The sequence below is a fragment of the Taudactylus pleione genome, unplaced genomic scaffold (assembly GCF_031769625.1).
Source record: "Taudactylus pleione unplaced genomic scaffold, aTauple2 ptg000116l, whole genome shotgun sequence".
Classification (NCBI taxonomy): Eukaryota; Metazoa; Chordata; class Amphibia; order Anura; family Myobatrachidae; genus Taudactylus; species Taudactylus pleione.
In genome coordinates this window covers 14,896,186-14,916,491 of record NW_028284518.1, presented here as the reverse complement: position 1 = coordinate 14,916,491, position 20,306 = coordinate 14,896,186, and the positions used below count along the sequence as shown (strand labels likewise).

Below are 20,306 nucleotides of genomic sequence, written 5' to 3'. Positions count from 1 at the left end.
CCTCTGATCCCTGCTCCTATCTTCCCACAATGAGCCTGGCTACTCCCGAAGCGGAGCGGTGCTGTGCGGGTGACTGGGGCGGTGAGTAACTCAAGTCTGGACCAATCGCAACGTAAAAGTGCCAGGCGACAAGATAATTTTGCTGGGTGGACCGCTCAATAAATAAAGCCTGGGGAGAACACTGCAGATGCTTGCAAGCAGTGCCTCTGGTATAGGTATATACAAGACTCAAATACAAAAACATGCAATCGTGGAACAAGTTACAGTAGATTACGTATATATGCCACTTAATTCATATAGTATACAGCAGTAACATCTGAAAATTATTGTATTTCTTGTCCATTCTTTTTGCATACATTGGAGGTGAGCATTGCAGCCATTGGAGCAATTAACATTTACGGTCATTGACAAAAAAAAAAATCCAGTAAATGTGGATGGATCATGTCCTGACACTGCAGTAGCATACAGAAAAGCATTACAATAATGGGATGCAGCTATAACAGGGGTTCCCAACCATGGACCTCAAGGCACATCATAATCGTACCGTCATTCCTGATCCCCTGCAGTGTCTGCACTGAACGATCAGTCGTTCAGTGCAGGCACTGTCCATCATTCCTGAACATGCCAATTTGTCATTATCGTCAGATTGTGCTGCATGTTCAGGCGATGGACAATGTCGGAAACGACCAGCGGGAGTGCGCATCGCTGGTCGTTTCCGACATAAAAGTGCACGATTTGTGCACGATTACTGAGCGATTGCACGATTACGATGTCGTAATCGTGCAGTCGCTCAGTAATATCGCCCAGTGTGTACCCACAATAACAGTCCAGGTTTTGAGGATAGCCATACTTGAGCACAGGTGACTTAATTAGTACCTCAGTTATTTTGATTTAACCATCTGTGCTTTAGCATGGATATCACTAAAACCAGGACTGTTAGTGTGCCTTGAAGACCGAGGTTGGTAATCACTGAGCTCAGTGTTCTCCCCAGGCTGTTTTTTGTGGGTGCACCACCCGGTAAGAAACAGCCTACCACCAGGTACTTTGGAAGCCTGCAGTGGGGACAGTATCTGGGAGCTGTATAAAAAGGACCAGATCCTATAGACTTTGCAGGTTTTCCATAATCAGACGACTGGTCCTCTAATAAGAGGAGAATATATAAAATGTTATTTCAAATCATTATAAGGTCAAGGTTTAAAACATTTTATTATTGCAAAGGCCCCCACCCGGCTACTTCTTGATGCGACCCGGCCGGAAACATTTTTTGGGGCGAACAGTGGAGCTATAACCATCAGTATGAAGAATCAGCATGACTACTGTAGGAAAGTTTTTCAATTTGGGCAATAACATGGATTTTCCTTGCTGAAAACACTGTTACAGGTTCTGTACACAATGCGCTAGGCACCAATGACCGGATGTAGTTAAGATACCTACAGCCGGCACCCCAGCTGACAAAATCCCGGCGCCAGAATGCCACTACCCGGCCAGAAGACCGGTGTCAGATTACCAAAAGTAGTGGACATCACAATGCCAGAGTGCCGGGATTTCATATCGATTCCATCTAGAGACAGTCCCAGCATTTTAAGACTCGTCATTGGTGGAATCGGTATGAAATCCTGGCACTCGGGATGCCTGTTGTCAATATACCGATCCTGACAGGGTCCGGTAAGTATGTAAGCCCTCCCCCCTTCTCCCCCTAACCCTCCTTTTCTATATCCTAACAGTAACCCTCCCCCTTCTCCCCCTAACCCTCCACTCCGATGGCCAAAGGGTCCCTAACAAGCCCCGCTATACTTACGATCGGCATCCCGGCTGTCGGGATTCTGGCATTGGGATGTCCACTACTATTGGTATTCCGGTGCCAGTATTCTGGCCAAGTAGTGGCATTCCAACGCCAGGATTACATCAGCCGAGATGCTGGCTGTAGGTATCTTAACTACATCCCTTCTAGACATCAGGCATAAGTCTCAAGAACCTGGATATGTATAATTAGCATGGAGTTAAAGTGCTGGAATAATATATTACTATAATGCAGGGGTTCCTCAACCACTATCCTCAATGACCGAACAGGTGCTGGTTTGTCGATCTGTCTGTAGTAGCAGGTGGGCTAATTACTGACCCAGCAACATATAATCTCTCACCTGCGCCTGGTTACAGAAACCCACAACACAGGACCTATTGGTGGCACTTGAGGATAAGGGCTGAGAACCTATGCTCAAAAGTAACAATGACCTCTAGAGACAACCTGTGCTAAGCAGTGTGCTGTGTGTGTGTGTACGGTGTATGCTGTGCTCCCATCACGGGGAGAGGAGTGAGGGATGTGCACACCGTACAGACAGCAGCGTGTCAGGGCGATGTAGCAGCACGGTGTGGTACTGGGCGCTATATGGCAGCACATGACACTCACAGTCTCACAACGCTGCTGGGGCCAGTCCGGGACAGGGCACATCAGTGAACTGTTATAAGGTGACACACCGTCTGCCCGTCCTCGCCGCCTGACAAAGCTCCAATCACACACCTCGCATACGTCACACGCCTACAGAGAGCGCACTGGGACAAATTAAGCCTGAGCGCAGACCTCTGCCATGTCGTATCGCAGAAAATGAGCCGCACAAAGTGAAACTACACTGTTATTTTAAGCGTGTCCTATCCTTCACCCTGTAGTGGAGTGACGTCACTAGTGGAGCATGTGATTGGATCAGAAGAAAGTGAACGAGGGAGATTAGAGCCCCGGCACATGCAGCAGCAGCAGTTATGGGTCTGTCACTGCTCCTGGTCCTCCCGTGAGTGTGCAGCTGCCCGGCCTGTTCCCCTCGCCTCAGTTACTGTCCTTCGGTTTCCCCCTGGTGCTGCCTGTGCGAGGGGAGATGGAGGACACATGCTGTATTATATATTCTGGGGTAGTGATCACACAGATAACATTCAAGGGAAAATTCATTCATATATTAGTTTCAGGAGAGAAAATGTTTATTCATTTTTTTTAATGCATTTTCTAACTACCTGAGTCAGTTGTTGGTACAGTAGTCACTAAGGGGATATGTATCTGACCATCGAAAGAGGAAAAGTTGCCCATAGCAACCAATAATATTCTAGCTATCTAGTACAGTCTATAACATGATAGGTATAATCTGGTTGCTATAGGCAACACCACTTGTAATCTTTGCAATGTTTGATAAAGGGATATGGTTAATATCCCGACAGTCGGGATGCCGACGCTGTAATCCCAACACCTTTCAGAATCCTGGCACTGGCATTCCCACAGTAAGTACTGTGGTTAGGCATTCAGGTGGGGGGGTGGGGATAGGGTGCGGGGAGAGGGAGGTTTAGAATACTAACCGCCAAGTGTTTGTATCCTAACCCTGTCGGGATTCTGACTGCCGGGATCCCGAGCGCCCGCATCCCATACCCCACCCTTGGCTCAATCAGGATTTGATGAGATTTAGAGTATGTCACATCTCCATAGTAACATACACACTAGTAGAGTGTAATGAAACACATTGTAAGTTTAAAAGGGGTATTCAATATGGGTGCGATAACATCGTTTTTTGCGTTGATATTGCACTTTTTAACGTTTTTGCGTTAATATCACTTGTTTTAGTTTTACACCGTATTCAATTTCAAAGACTTATCGCAGTTTTGAAAAGTCTTTGATAAAAAACGGTGATAACTTTTCACCATTGAAAAGGTGTCGAAAAAAAGTGCAGAATTGGGGTTTAGGGGAGCAGGCTTAAAAAAAATAGCCTGCACCCCTGAGATTGACATTTAAAAAAGAACTGTGTCAAAAAAAGTTTTAAAAAAAAAATAGGGACACCCCAAAAAATAAATGTAAAAATTGGGGTGCAAAAAAAAAAAATGGAAAAAAATTGTTAAACAATAGGGAAATAGGTTCAGGGCTATTCTGCATGTATGCGGCAGATTTTTCTAGAATAGAATTATAGCGGCAGGTGCACAAATGCAGAATTTTTAAAAACTGACTTTAGGGACTTAAAAATATGCTAGTACCCATTTTCATGTAGCCCAAATTTGATGGGACCACTTAAAAAAATGAAAAAAATTACCTAAGTGCTCTTCTGCATCACTTCTTCAATGTCGGGAAAAAAGCACCTGCTGCGGCTATTTAAATCCCCGACTTTCAATTAAAGGCTAAAACGGGGGTATCCATAGTGTTCCCCCATGTTTTTACAACTTTAGGGGGGTCTTACAATTATTTTAAGGAAAAATTCGTAACTTTACGCAAATCCAACTTCGGAGTTTCCCGTTTTCGTTAATTTGATATTGAATACGGGGATAAGCGGGAGCGCGCACCATACCTTTACGCAGAAAAAAACTCCGATATGAAACGTTAACTTCGCCAGGGAAGTTAACCTTTCATATTGAATACCCCTCCAAGTGTTTTAATACTAATATATAGGGGATTCCCACTGGGAAGTTTTATTAGAATTGGAAAACTTACTGTAACTTCCCCCTTAAAGGTAAAGTCAGTGTACCATATCTATTAAGCCCTTATAAGCCACTGTTTCTTTGTACCGGGTCTGTTTTCTGCATCAATGTTCATTAAAGCTGTATGACTACTAAAGCTGCACACACACACAACGATATTGTTACCAACGATTTTCTGAACGATTTTCTGTCAGATTATCTGTCAGATTTTTTAAAGTGTAATGAATGATTTTTTTTGAACTACAAACGATTTTTGCATATTCCCTTAATGAAAATCGTTCAGTTGGTCAGTCTGACTGAACTACAAACGTTCATCGTTTTAACTCAGAAATGGAACGATTTTTTCAACGATTGAACGATAAATGATATCGTTATCGATAATCGTTCAAAAAATCGTTGTGTGTGTATGCACCTTAACACTAACAGACAGAACATTTCAGTTTGTCACTTTAAACATGCAGTGGGAGGGGAGATAGGGGTATGTAGCGGGAGGTACAATCAGGAAATGCAGTTTAAATGATTAGGGCTTTTGTTTTGTACTCCTGGATTGTTCCATTCCAAATCATCACAAAAAAAGTAATGGTGCATACACACGGGACGATCGTCAATGATATCGATATTGTTGAATCATCTCCCGGGGGTGCTGGATGATCGATATTGATCATCCAGCCCACCACCAACCCACCAACGATGGGCAAAGGGTCCCTATAGTAACCTGGTCTGCAATCACGGGCAATGGACGATATCGTTATTGTCCATACGTGCCCGCACATCACAGGTCATTGGTGGGTTGGAGGCACCGAAAAATGCACGATATGATCGATATTGTTATCGTGCATTTTAATCGTACCGTGTGTACGCACCTTAACTTTTCAACCCGACCCTCTCAGTTTTTTCATGAAATTTGGTAGGATGATATATGACATAAGGTAACTTTCATAAATTTTCACCCTCAGTGATACACTGTGGGCCTGATTAAGACCCGCTCGCTAAGATGCATACTCTCGTTGCTGTCAATGCTATGCAGTGTATATATATTGTGCGCATGCATATGCATCACAGTGCGCATGTGCATACCTGAGCGAAAGTTCACAATGCATTCGCTCGCTGCGCATAGACAGCCCAGCAGAGTGAGTGACAGGGGAAGCCATTTGTAGGTAGTAAAAGGGACTGGCCATTAAAAACGGGGAGTGGAGGTGCAAACGCAGGCGTGCCTGAGCATCTCAATGGCGTTTTAGAGGTGTGTATAATTAAAAGACAGCTTCATAGAACACGTCACCTGGCTTGTTTTTACATTGAAGTGCTCGCAGTGCTTGCGGCACGGTATGGTCAACCTCAAGTGCTGCGATAGCATCCGATGTACCGATGGTTGCATTCACTTCCTAGACATGACGTGCACAAGTGGGCGTCTTAAAACAGGCTGGTGGGTGTCTGCATACACTATGTGATCGCTTTCTAAGAAATACTGGGCGTGCTAATGCATTGCTGTGCGATAGCACTGCCTACGCAATTTGCATACATCGTGCGAGCGGCTCTGAATCAGGCCCTATGTTCATGCAACAGTGTTGCAAACATGACAAAAAATGAAAGATTTATGCTTGCTAGGTCAATTAAAACAAATCATAACTGCTTCTAACTATAGTAGAACTTTCATGTTGGTCTTGTGTTGAAGCTAAGGGACCATAGTTTAAAAAAAAAAATAGTTATATATTTAAATATTGACTTTTACATTTTATGGTCACATGATGTGACCTTTGATCCTTAATATCTAAAAAAGTGTATGTTTCATTTTTGTGTACATAAAGTATGTTATACAGTTAAATACAATCTCTCTTTGGTATAAGGCCCTGATTCAGAGTCGGACGCTCTGACAGAGCGCTCACTCTGAATCAGGGCCGGCCTTCTTGTTTTTTAGAGCGGCCTCCTGGCCGCTCGCATAGCTGTGGGTGACCACCCACAGCTATAGCGAGTGGCCAGGAAGATGGTCGCGATGGTCAAGCCTCGTTGCCGCAAGCCCAAGAGAGATTTTGGCTCAAACAGAGTGATGTCAGTGGGGCCGCCCCTAAACGGAGGCGTTCACATGGCAACGCCTCCGTTTGGGCAGCCACTCTCCCGGCCCGCCCACCAAAAGGGGCGTGCTGTCACTCAACATCGACGGCACGCCCCCTTTGGTACGAGACCCGGAGCAACGGTTTGCCCGTCGCTATCCGGGTCTCGCGCATGCGTACGACGGAGCCGGCTCCGTTATGCGCATGCGCACTGGGCCACCATCGACCCGCTTGCGAGCGCATAGCGCTCGCTCGCGAGTCTGAATCAGGCCCAAAGTTTCATTTTGGGAAGCCTTTGGGAACAGGTAAAAAAAAATATTATGTACGGCAGTTGAACCCTTCTCTTACTAATCAAGCAACTGGCAAGTTCAGACTTGTCTTGTAGTGTCTTTCTCTGTATTCTAGGGATGGCCATCATCGGTTTTCCATCGATGGTACCATATCAATCTATGGTGAACCATCGCTGGTTTGCACCACTCGATGGCCACCGCTGCCGGGTGCCTGGCAAGCCGCGGGCTAATAAAAAACGGTGCAGGGCTTAGCGGATAGCCAACGGGCGGGGCTAAGCTCTGTGTCATTATCAGAAATAAAAACATCAAGTTCCACTTTGCCACGCAAGTGCACTGCTGAACGCAGATTCCCGATTATCGGGAACGCGCACAGGACCCATTCTGCAAGTGTGTAAAATGGGTCCTGCTACGACGCACGCAAGCCCTTGAATGCCTCTGCCTGATTGACAGGCAGAGGCATTTAAGGGGTGGTGCGGGGTCGGACGGCTGTCCCGGAAACGGGGCGTGTCCGTCCCGTTTTCCCGGAGTGGCAAGCCTAGGGACTGCGTGGACGTACGCAGTCTGCTGGACTCACAAGCCGGCTAGCTTGAGTAAGCTGAGGCTTACTCAGCTGGCCGGCCGATCGGGGCCGTCCACCATCACAACCACCGATGATGTTGGACAGTAACTGATGACGCCAGGGTCCTCTCCGTGAAGGGCACTAGACACTACCATAGTGGTAGTTTGATGAAGAGTGTGACAAATGGATAACAAGTACATTAAGGGGTATATTTACTAAATAAGGGGTAAAGTGCAAGTTTTTAGAAGTGGAGATGTTGCCCATAGCAACCAGTCAGATTCTAGCTATTATCTTCTAGAAGGTGCTAGATAAATGATAAGTAGAATCTGATTGGTTGTTATGACCAACACCTCCACTTCTAAATCCCACACTTTAGTAAATATACCCCTAAGACTCAGTGTTGCAACCCATTTGATATTAAAGGACACAGCAGCAGTAAAAAACATTTATCAGGCACAGGTTCCTCAGCTAGAATATGGAATATATATTTGTTTTTTTATAACTTTTGCAGTTTTTACAGCTTTCCTTTTGCAATAGTTTTCTTCTTTCTTTCAAGGGGTTATTAACATTTACATTTTGGTGATAATGCAATTTTTTAATATATATTTTTATTGTAGAATGCAGTTTTAAAATGCATTCATTACATTATTTCTTAACCTTATTACACCTCCACCTTTAACGTCAGACGAGGGAGCACCATTTTTCTCATAATGCCTTTTTTCGGAATACATTTTGCACATATTACTGTTCTGTTAAGGCAAATTGTCACCCATTTGACAATAGGTATCTATACAGCGATAAATAAGGTGGTCTTGTATAATAGTTTATGAATGCACATATTGATATAAAGGATAACCCAATATCACTAGGTGTTTTACGTTCTAGTTGGTCAGTCATTTACCATATAAGCTAAAAGTTTCACCGACTGTTGGCAAATTTGACTTTTTTTAATATCTTGCCTTTAAAATATATTTAATTTTGTGAGATGTTCTGTTTTCTTTATAGTTATTGTATATTACAGTGTTTCCAATCATAACTAGGAAGTTGTTGTTCAATCTGAACAATTTTAACAGCTCTATTTAATTATTACAGCATAATTGATCACGTGCAACTAATAAGCATAAAATATAAACATCGAAGACAAAATTCTTAATTTGCTTAGTTGGGAATTTTCTGTAGGATTTAAATCTCATCAGATCATGTACATGCAATAATCTACTTTCACAAGACTGTAAAACAGCTCTGTTCATTGCCAGACCATAGTAATTTTGTGCTGATTGCTGGATATGGATGTTAAAGCAGCTCTTTTTTATATTAAAATTCTGTGGTTCCGTGGAATCGGTGACAAAACTGAGTGAAATGGTGCATACACATGGTCAGATTTTCCTTCAGATCTGTACAATAAAGATTTTAAAAATCGTTCAATCGTTCATATCTGAAGGAAAATCTGACATACAGTATCTGACATGTTTCAGGTGCACAACTCCAAATTACTGATAATATATAAATGCAATAAAAGTTTGCAATCAATAGAGGTTGATTTTTGGGGTGTGGGTCCCCTGGATTGCTTTGGTTGGTCTGCTCCAGGGCTATGCATTATAACACATTCTTTTCTGCACAATTTGAATACTTTGTTTGTTTCATTATATTTGTATTCTCACCTCTATGCAGCCATAGCTGCTCTTACTTTTTTTACATCTCTTTTTACTCACTATTGCAATGCCCTGGGGTGGAAGGTGCGCTGATTTAGGGGGCCTGCACTCTGGATTTGAACTCTAGTATGTTAGGGACCTGCCCTAAAAAGGTTACCTGGATATGGTGGGTAGGTCCATAACCTTGGCCATGATTATGCTAAAAACCTCTATTGATTGCACAATTTTATTGCATTTATATATTATCAGTAATTTGGAGTTGTGCACCTGAGATTTGTCCGTTTCTGTGCCTGCAATTAGTTTCATCAGGTAGTACCTCCCATTATATATATTCAGGGTGTGCAGTCCAGGAATCTTTCCTATATATCTGACATGTTTGTCAGATGAACGATGCGCGTTCCCCCTAGTCAGATAATGTTGTTTGCAGTCAGATTTGGACGATTCCATTCATTTTAAATCGTTCATCTGCCAAATCTGACAGTGTGTATGCACCATTAGATAATAAGCAAACATATTTGGTCATCTATGGTCTCAACCTTAAACTTATTAGGACAAAACCACAACAGTGACACTTGCAGGATAAGAAACAACTTACTTAATAGTAGGTCTTTGTAGAGCAATAACTGAACATTTTGCACTGTATTTTGAAATAATCATCTATCTTTCCAGTAGTGGAATCGGCGGCAGCCCCTAAAATCCGGTCAGGGCTCACGGAAAGGCAGAGGAGTTGCTTTTCATTGGAAGCGTTCTCTCTGCTAATCGCGACCCAGACTGGCAGTCCCAGGGGGCGAAAGCACCTCCCCCTGGGGCTGCCTGTCTGGCTGCGATTAGCAGATAGCGTTTCTAATAGGATAATAGGTAGCCACTGCCAGAAGACTCTTGTTTCACTGGGGGTGGCAGATTTTATTGTGGGGTAAAATCTACCTATCTATCATCTCTCCAAAACTTTTTCTTTTATATTACTTGCATTTACAATAATGTTTGCAAACAGTTTTGCTCTCTTAACTCTTTTGCAGACAATGTTCAGGAGTCAAGAGGTGTATGCTGACTATCGCCAGACATTATCACTGGACTTGGCATCCCAGAGTGAGTAGCATAATATCAGGTAAGGAGTCCTCTGAGTGCAACACAGATATATTTCTAGTTTCACTTTTGTCTTGCATTAAGGAATTTGTCCAGCGCTAGCACACTGTATATGTACTAAAGTGCATGTTTGTAGAAGTGGAAATGTTGCCCTTAGCAACCAATCAGATTCTAAGTATTATCTTATAGAAGGTACTAGATAAATGATAAGTAGAATCTGACTGATTGCTGTGGGCAACATTTCCACTACTAAAAACCTGCACTTTAGTAAATATACCCCTAAAGTCTTTACTTGAAAGTAACAGATATCCCAATCTTTGAAACACTTGGGTTCAATGGGTTATACCTTGGCAGTTTCAGGATTAAATGTAAAGTTGGGTACACACTACATCTGTCCTAATGAATGGATGAAAATATTGTGTCCCTGTGCAAGCTGCACAGATATCAGTCTTCTGAGCGTACATACAGTACAGTACTGCAAAATTAGGGGGAAAAATGGGCATGACACAATAAAAGGCGCTTATCCAATATATAAAATATAAACATGATTGAAATTAGTAATACTGCAAAATACATCCCTTTTCAAAGGATTCGAAGTTCTTTAGTGGCTGATATTCACATGAATACTCTTGCAATTTAGCTGTGATGAAACTTCACTCGCTGTAACTATGCAAGAATTGTGTTATGCAAATCCTTATGAATAGAAATGCAACACACACACCCTCTGTTGACATGTTTCGATTCTTGGTGTGTTTTTTTTTTTCTTTTTAAATTGCGTAATTTTTATTGAAAATTTAAAAAACTTACACCCAGCCAGAGATAACAGAATAAAGCATAAAATAATTATGTCAGACATGAAAAGTGGCATACAGCAATGTATCTTTATGCTGATGATACTCAAATTTACTTTTCCACCCCTGAGCTCTCCCCCTCGCTTCTTACCCGTATCTCCAACTGTCTCTCTCTGTCTCTTCATAGATGTCCCAGCGCTTTCTTAAACTTAACATGTCTAAGACTGAATTGATCATCTTCCCAGTCTCTTCCACTACCTCACTTCCCACAATTTCATTATCCATTGATGGCACAACTATCTCCTCTAGCCCCAAAGTGCGCTGTCTTGGAGTTATCCTAGACTCCTCCCTCTCCTTTAAACCACACATTCAACACCTCTCGCAGTCCTGCCGTTTCCACCTAAAAAATATCTCCAGGATTAGACCCTTCCTCACCCAGGATGTCACTAAAACCCTCATCCAGTCGCTGGTCATCTCCAGATTGGACTACTGTAACCTTCTCCTAGCTGGCCCAGTCTCTCACCTCTCTCCACTACAATCGGTCCTCAATGCTGCTCTCGGCTCATCTTCCTCTCCACACGTTCTACATCTGCTTCCCCTCTCCTTCAAGCCCTACACTGGCTCCCCTTCCGCTTCAGATGCCATTTCAAGGTTCTTACCCTCGCCTACAAAGTCCTCACCCACATACATCTCTGACCTTTTCTCCCTTCACACTCCCGCCCACCCACTTCGCTCAACAAATGCATGCCGTCTCTCTTGCCAACTGATTACTTCCTCCCACTCCCGCATCCAAGATGTTGCCCGTGCTGTTCCCTACCTTTGGAACGCTCTCCCTATGAGACTTTCCACCTCTCTACAAATCTTCAAACGGGCTATCAAGACCCACTACTTCATCAAGGCCTTCCAGCTCTCATCCTAACCCACTTCATGCTCTTTCCTCCCTATCTTCCCCTTTTGTGTCACGCCTGTCTGTCTGCCCCTCCCCTTTAGAATGTAAGCTCTCACGAGCAGGGACCTCTTCCCTCATATGCTTCTTTTTACATTTTCTTCTACTCCTTACTCCCCAAAAGCGCACCTAACACATGACTGCCAACTCCCGGCTGCTTATTGTGAGTGCTTTAATCGCTATTGCAGCAATGTATATAAATTGTGTCCTTGTCCTGTACTGTAAGTTACTTGTTTCTTGTTCACTTATTAGTTTTATGTACTATGTACGGCACTGCAGAACACTTGTGGCGCCATATAAATAAAGCATAATAATAATAATAATAATGTGAAGACCAAATTAACAAACAGATCAGAGGATATGGAAATACATTGAATAGCATGGTATTCATAGCAAGGATATACAACAGAAGCCCCATAACATGGTTACTGAAAGGCGCCATTTGGGTCCACGTGACATGAAGCTGACATAAACGTGGGGCATAAGTGACACATGCCAAAATAATTATTAACAGGTGACATAAGTATTCCACCATCACAGAACCATTATAAAATTACCACATAAAGGGACAAAGTAAATAAAACTATAAAAAAACGAACTACACCACATCTACCCCCCTCCCTCACCATCACCAGAGGATAGATATATTGCATAAATGACGGGGGCACCTGAAAAAATGACCATAAGCAATATATAGCAGGCCTCCCCACAGAATATTGGAATTCTACATAAACAAAAATGGTAGATAAATAAACAGACATAATACAAAAATGATCAAATAATACAAGAAGCAAATCTTAACCTTAACCATAACAAATACCTCCAAACAACAGTAATAGGGCAATGATTGAAAACATACGGATACTTGTCAAACAAGAGAGATACATAACAGTACAAACAATATGAAAGGACAGTTACAATGTAATGGTGCGTACACACGGTATGATCAGTCAGCGATAACGATATCGCTAATGGATCGTCCTGCACCTTCCCGGTGTGCTGGATGATCGTTATCGTTCATCCAGCACACCACCAACGATGGGCCAGAGACCCGCAATCAAGGATCGTAGGTCCCTAATGAACTGTTGGTATTAATATAAAGCTAATGACCCATTACGCTTCAAAAATCATATTCACGTTTGACATAAGTAATGCCCAACTTAAAAGAGGTGATCCTTGTACCCCGCAGTACGACCTGATTCAGAAATGGATGCTAACACTGTCGCAGCTGCGATTTTGTACGCAAGGCAGCTGCGAAAATATGCTAATGTTAGCAAAGATCACCCGAGCATAAAGACGCTCTCTACTGTCTTCTTACCTGAGTGCGCCATGCATACCAGCGTAAATATCGGTAACATTACCACACATCGGCGGCCATCTTGTCCTTGCCGCAGCCTTGGGAGCTTTTCAGACACACAGAGCTGCGTATGCACTCGCAGTGGATAATTTATGCACACCCATGTAACAGCGTTTAAACAGACAGACACGCCTGCGTTTCTCTGACCACCCCCAATTGCTGTGCACGCGCAATGCGGCATATACGCATGCGTGATGGCAGACAATCTCTCGATTGCTTGTGTAATCGCCTTTGCGTCCATCTCTGAATCAGACTCTTAGGGCCAAATGTAATAGGTAGTCTGTTTTGGTAAATTGCGAGTTTGGTGCGACATTGTATCATTTATGTAACCACAAGATTAACCTCAATTAATCTTGCGGCTACGATGTAGCGGTCCTCACCATACACGTCTATGGGGATTTCTCACCATAGACGTCTATGGGGATTTCTCACCATAGACGTCTATGGGACACACAGGCTGGCCGCATTCAGCTAATCAGGGAGCTGCTCCGACGGAGATGCTCCCTGATTGGCTGGCGGCCCCTTCACTGACGGGGCACACGTGTGTCCCGGTCATTTACGCGGAGCAAAGGTATGTGTACACACATACCTTTGCTCAGTCCGTATGGATCGGGATTTTTTGCGTTTTTTTATTTTAACCCCTGGATTGCCTACTTGGAGAAGAGGACGTGATCGACGCATAGGAGAGGTGAGTATGGATTTTTTTTTTCAGGTACACCCCTATGGATTACTTCGGATACTAGGTGAGTGAGTGTGAGTGTGCATGTATGTTTTATTAAAATTATACTTTCACGGTGTATGTTTGTTTATTTACGTATTTCTTTAGTTGTGGAACTACAAGTGCCAGCGGGCCCGTAATGCCCCGCATGCTGGTATTTGTGGTTCTCCAAATACCAGCATGCAGGGGAGGCTTGCTGGTACTTGTGGTTCTACAACCAAAGACAATATGGAAACTTTAATTTGACACTTTACACTATCAACCCGGCACCCACCGCCCTAGGATGCCGGGGATAGCCCCGGGCTATCAGTCTAGGCCTGGGGTGCCCTGGAGAGGGGGACCCCTTTATTGGGGGGTCCTCAACTCCCCAGGGATCCCCGGCCTGGACTGATTAGCAGTCAGGGATAATGCTTTGGCCGGGGAAACAGGTGAAAGGTTTTCCCTGGCTGTGGCATTATCCCCCTGCTAGAAAGAGTTCGGTGCTGGTTCTGGAATTTTCAGGGGACCCCTACTCGTTTTGTCCCCTGATTTTCCAGAACCAGGACCAGCTCAACAAAGCCCTGTGCTGGCTCTTAATATACAGGGGCCCCCTACCCATTTTGGCCCCTGTATTTTTTGAACCAGAATAGGCTTTATAAAGCCCGGGGCTGGTTATGCTTTTGGGGAGGGGGTGCACGTTTTTTTTTTTTAACACACACAGAAGCCAATACGGATCTCAGTGATCTGTGATGGCTTCTCTAAAACTCGCACCCTTTAATGCTACTCGCATTAAAAGGTGCCAGTTTACATAGTCCTAAACTCGCCTGCACTCGCAAATGCAGTAGCCTCGAGCTGAAAAGTTCGTAGGCTATTGAATTTGCGAGTTTCAGTACAAACTCGCACTTTTTAAAAGTGCGAGAAAGTGCGAGTTTGTACTGTTACTAAAACTGACACCCTATTACATTTGGCCCTTAGTGTGTGAGAGTTAAACACCATATAGTTGCCAGTTTTGGTTGTTGAGCACTTCAGAGGGTAAGAATTTTGTATACATCTGAATTAGCAAAGTAATTTATTTGTGTTGTATATTTATATACTGTACCTTGAATATATATATTCACTTCACAGATCTTATATTTCATGAATATGTTTTTAATTTTGGCTAGAGATTAGCTACAGTAGTAATATTGATTTGTGTTAGAAAAATAAATAAATAAAAAATATATATTAATTCCTTTAATAATCCAGAATTGCATAGGAATAATGGGCCTGATTCGCGGCCGCTCGTTCGCTCCGAGCGATGTTTGCCCAACTGCGCATGCGTACGGATCGTTATACGAATGCGCGAACCAGTCAGTGCGGTCGAAATTCATGTGCTCGCAAAATAGCGAATGCCTGATAATTTGAGTGACAGAAAGAGGCGTATGTGGGTGGTAACGGGGGAAGGTGCTTGAAAACGGGGAGTGGAGATCCGAACGCAGGCGTGCTTAAAGGTCAAAACGGGCGTTTTATGGGTGTGCATAATTAAAACAGCAGCGTCATTGACCACGTCACTGGGTTATTTTATAGTCAGAACTGCTCGCAAAATTGTGGTAGGAAAAACCAACCCCAAGAATAGCGAGCAGTTCATACCCTGGTCGATGTACTCGATTAATCTAATACATAGCGGACACGACGTAGGATGCGAGCGGCCAGGGGGCGTATTTTCTCAAAAAACAACCGCAAGTTTGGTTCGCTCGTTCAGACCTAGAGGCGTGAACAGACCACAAAGAGCGAACGGTTCATTTGAATAGCCACCCCTATTTTCTGGACGAGCGAGCGCTAATTGCGTCCGGCTCTGAATCAGGCCCAATGACTGTTTGGATAAAGAAAAGAGAAGTAAAAAAAGAGAAGTATATAAATTGAAATTGACGTAAGCTCCAGTGTAATAAATTACAGTCAATAATCACAGCACTTTAAGACTTCCCATGTATACAAATAACGTGTATTACATTCGCTTTCTCATATGCCACAAATTAGTGCTTAATGTATGTCATACTTTTCAGCAAACACATTTACCTAGGATTCTAGTTCTTAAAAGTTACAAACATTGAAATAGATGGCTTCATAAAACTAATGTAATTAATATAAATATACATCCATATTGGAGTCAATATTTTGATAAATGACAAATATTTAAAATACATTATTAATCGAAGTGAATGACTACTGTTAATTACTACTTAAATATGTACATTGCTATGTTTCTTTGGTGTCTTGTGTAATATGGGTGAATTTACCTTTGGATGTCTAGGTTGTTAACAATAAGAATTTTCAGTTTCAAATAATAGAAGGTGAAAAGTGTCACATACACCTCTATAGGTAATTCTTAAAAGTTTGGACATTCAACTTCTGTTTACTTGTTTCTATCTGGTGAAATTAAATAATGCTGTGTGACTAAATTTAATTTAATGGACAATAGAGAAAGTTGATGACTGCAATCTAGGGAACATAGAGTAATCACCAAACCAGTCATTTGGCCAGTCTAAATACAGAATTACCGCATGATGTGAGATCATCCTAAAGTGGAACTATTCCCAATATATAAAAAGACTTTGAAACTCAAAGTATGAGTCCTCTATTCAGACACTGTTTCTCTTAAATCAGTCGTACAGTCTCTGCCTCACCTGACTGCAAGCTTAAATGTAAGACTAAAAGCTGTAATGCTCTTAGGGCCTGATTCAGACCCACTCGCGAGCGGCTGTCCGCTCGCAAGTGGGTCGATGGTCTGCACTGCGCATGCGCACGACGGAGGGAGCGCCGTCGTGCGCATGCGCGAGACTCGACGAGTGAAGGACTTTCCTTCGCTCGTTGTGTCTGATCAAAGGGGGCGTGCTGTCAATGTTGATTGACAGCACGCCCCCTTTGGTGGGCGTGCCGGGGGCGTGCCTCCCAGGCGGGGGCGTTCCCAAGGGAACGCCTACCGTCAGAAGCCGGCCCCACTGACATCACAGAAGCCGGCCCCACTGATAGAGCCAAAATCACTCCGGGCCTTGCGGTTGAGAAACTCAACCGCAGGCTTCGGCTCGCAGTGGCGATGGTCGCGATGGTCAAGACCATCGCGACCATCATCCTGCACGCTCGTATATGCTGTGGGTGGTGACCCACAGCTATACGAGCGTCCAGGAGGACGCTCCATAATTATGGAAGTGGGCCCTGATTCAGAGCAAGCGCTCTGGTCAGAGCGTCCGGCTCTGAATCAGGGCCTTAGTTCTTTAGAGCTAAGATAATTGTCTAGTAAGGGAAATACTTAGCTTTGACTGTTTTTCTTAGTATGATAGCAAACATGCTAGTTATAAAATGAAAAGTCTGCTGTAGAGTACATTTTTAACAGGGATATAGAAATACAGATACTAGTAATTAAGGAAAAAACTTTATCAGTATCTGCTAGGCAAATTTTGATTTGTGTGTTTCCTGATTATCCAGTGCATCTCTAAATTATACAGAAAGGCAAGTCACAACAGTTTACCCTCTTATATAGAACATCATAATGTGTGTTTATTTCCACTTTAAGGACCAGTGATAGATTGTACACCACTGCCTTCAATGGAAGGCAAAAATATGAACCTTGCTTGCTTTATTTCTACTGCAGGGTCCATAGGGTATCCACAGGATACCTTGGGGTATAGGCGATGCGGCAGCAGCATCGGGCACCACAGAGTTAAAACTTTAGCCTCCCAGGATGCACTGGGGTCCCTCCTCTATACCCCGCCCCCAGCCAAGGCCATCAGTTTTTTCGGTGCCCGGCCAGGAGTCGGAGCACATGTAGCAGAGTGGGGCTGTTACAGCCCCTGAAGACTTCCAAAAGCAGCTGTGGCTGCACATCTAGAGTAGTACAGCATGGAAAGTCTGTACAGACGTCCATGATGTCGCTCCTTCACCCCGCCGGTACCAGAACGCCGGTACCAATCCGGGGATGCTGGTGGGGGTTTGGGGTCCCGGCTAGCGGTGACCCCGGACCACCCGGACTGTGGCCGGATCTAAGGGGGCCAGGCAAGCGGCGGGTCCCGCGGAGGGTACCCGCTGGAAGACACAGTCCTCAGTCCCCAGGCAGGGGGCTCCCTCGGGACTGGCTTGCGAGTGGAGCCAGGTATTAATCTGCGCTTCCACAAGCCCCAGGGACAGCGGGCTGCGACTGAGTGGAAAACGTCCGGCGTCCCTGGGGTTAAATGCATGCCAGGGGAGCGCGCCTTCCCTGTTTACAGCCGGCGCCTCCCCCGCTGCACAGTGCCTCTCCACAGCGGTCTGGCGGGCTGTGTTCAGCGTTCCTCCCCCGGTGCCCGCCTCCTCTCTGCTCCTCGGCAGCCATTTTATGAATAATGTGCAAGCGCTGCTGGACGCTGCTGCCGGTGGCTGTGTGGGCCGGGTCCCCCTGCATACCTCTCCTTCAAGCAATGTTAAGGTCAGTGTATGCTGCGCTGTTTCCTACCAGGCTCTGTGTCTGTGTAGTTGATTTCAGTGCTGGTAGTGCAGGAAGTTATTTCTGCATTGTATGTGACTTAATGCTAGCGCTGTCTGCCTGTACTTTCACTTCTGACTGTCAGCCTTATTTTCTATCCCTGTTTTTCCTCTGCTTAAGCCCTTCCGGTGTGGTGCTGCAGGGTTGTCATTGCCTCACTATAAATGTATTTATTTGTGAGGAAAGTCACATACACTCCCCTACTGCTAAAATGTACCACTTGTAATGTACTAATAGCGTAGGGTAATGTAACACTGGGAGTTTATGCAGGGCGTGTTTTCTAATATCACGCCCAGTTACTGTGTCTGCACCTGTACAGGAACACCCTGGCCTTGTTGGGCTTGGGTCGGCTGGCCACACCACCTGCGTTGCCCCATAGGGGTTATCACGGCAGTCAGTTGGGTCCTCACCCATATAGGGGTTCCCCAGGAAGCTGAGTGGCCCCCAGTGTCTCCGGCTCTCGCCCACCTAGGTCTCGCATGAGCCTGCGTGTGTGGGTTCACGGCCATTACAGTACAGCACCTATCGGTCATGTTACAGGGGGAGTCATCTTTGCAGTCTGCTAAGCGGTCTGTAGTGTCTCAGAATGTTCTGCATGATGATGATGTCATGACATTTGATGACGGTGAAATTTTTTTGACCTTTCAGACCAGAAGTCTAATTCAAAAACATATATACCAAGCATTATACGGGCAGTCCGTGCGGTCTTGGTTATTGAAGATGGCGACCCCCCCCGTGGCCAAAACTAAAACCCCTTGGCAATTAATTATTTTTCCCAAGTGGGAGACTCCTCCGTAGGTGGATTCTCATGTCACACGCCTAGTGTGGAGTACTACGTTACCAGGCCCTCCATGCCTCCTTCAAGCATGCCACGGATCATTAGGTTGAAATATGCCTAAAATCCAGTTATTCCCTTGCTGGAGGGGTGTCCAGACCGGCTAGGTGACCACAGCCATGGAGCGCTGGGCTGATAATTTGTAATTGTCTCTGGACTTTGACTCGTCGCCTGAACTGGCGAAGTTGGTAGGCAATCCCAGAGACTCAGCCACGTATATTAATGAGGCAGCCGTTTTCAGAATCTCCTCGCCAGCCGTGGCAGTTCGCCACACCCTAGGGTTGCGTCCTTGGAAAGCGGATGCAGATTCCGAAGAGGGTTTGGTATGCTTGCCCTTTAATGCACAGGTCCTTTTTGGCTCTGATTTGGACAACATTGTGGCGACTCTGGCAGCAGCTAAGTCCGCGTGTCTGCCATCGGCTCCGATCCCATCAGGATCTGGTGCTTCATCCTTTCGGGCCTCTGGGGCCCAGGGTAAGTCCAAAGTGCAGTCCTTTCCTCGGCAGTCAACAACCAGAAAATCTGCCAAGCCAAACAAGCAGGCTTAGAGCACAAGACGTCCTACTCCCAGGTCGGACGATAAACCTTCAGCCTAAGGCCTCCCCTTGGGGGACCCCAAAGTGGGAGGCCGGCTTTTTCAGTTCGCCTAGTGCTGGTATCTGACTACCGTGGACACTTGGGTCAGAGAAGTGGTCTCTCTGGGGTACGCCCTCTCGTTTCGGCGAAGGCCTCCCAGACGGTTTTTCACTACAGGTCTTCCATCCGTCAAGGCCATGGAACTCCAGAAAAGCTGCACTCTATGCTCCGGGCTGGAGTTATAGTGCCTGTTCCGTTAACCCAACAGAGAACGGGATATTTCTCGATTCTCTTTCTGGTACACAAACCCCATGGGTTTTACCGGCCAAAACCTCAGGTGCCTAAACAAGTCTTTGAGGTTCTTCGGTTCAGGATACAGACTCTCCGTTCCATTATATTGGCAATGGGACCTAGGGATTTCATGGTGTCTCTGGACAATTATGAAGCCTACCTTCATATACCTATTATCTTGGCGCAACAGCAATTCCTCAGGTTTGCGATGCTAAGCCGCCATTTCCTGTTTCAGGCACTGCCCTT

The 20,306-nt window shown here is 44.7% G+C and overlaps 2 protein-coding genes across 4 annotated transcripts in view; one reads left to right on the top strand and one right to left on the bottom strand.

Annotated features, from left to right (window-relative positions):
- The window catches only part of LYRM4 (LYR motif containing 4), a 194,504-nt gene extending 191,931 nt beyond the window's left edge, over positions 1-2,573 (bottom strand). Inside the window, exon 1 of one of the 2 annotated variants that reach the window (XM_088471696.1) lies at positions 2,408-2,573. The gene's annotated coding sequence lies outside the window, so the exon portion shown is untranslated. Of the gene's footprint in view, positions 1-2,025; positions 2,078-2,407 lie in introns of those variants that run through there. The other variant, XM_088471698.1, reaches the window with a different exon arrangement.
- Positions 2,574-2,575: 2 nt separating this feature from the next.
- FARS2 (phenylalanyl-tRNA synthetase 2, mitochondrial) overlaps positions 2,576-20,306 on the top strand; it is a 551,321-nt gene continuing 533,590 nt past the window's right edge. The window contains exons 1-2 of one of the 2 annotated variants that reach the window (XM_088471693.1): positions 2,576-2,783; positions 10,006-10,094. In XM_088471693.1, the coding sequence (XP_088327819.1) occupies positions 2,755-2,783; positions 10,006-10,094 (118 nt within the window). In that variant the 5' untranslated portion in view covers positions 2,576-2,754. The remainder of the gene's footprint in view (positions 2,784-10,005; positions 10,095-20,306) is intronic. The other variant, XM_088471694.1, reaches the window with a different exon arrangement.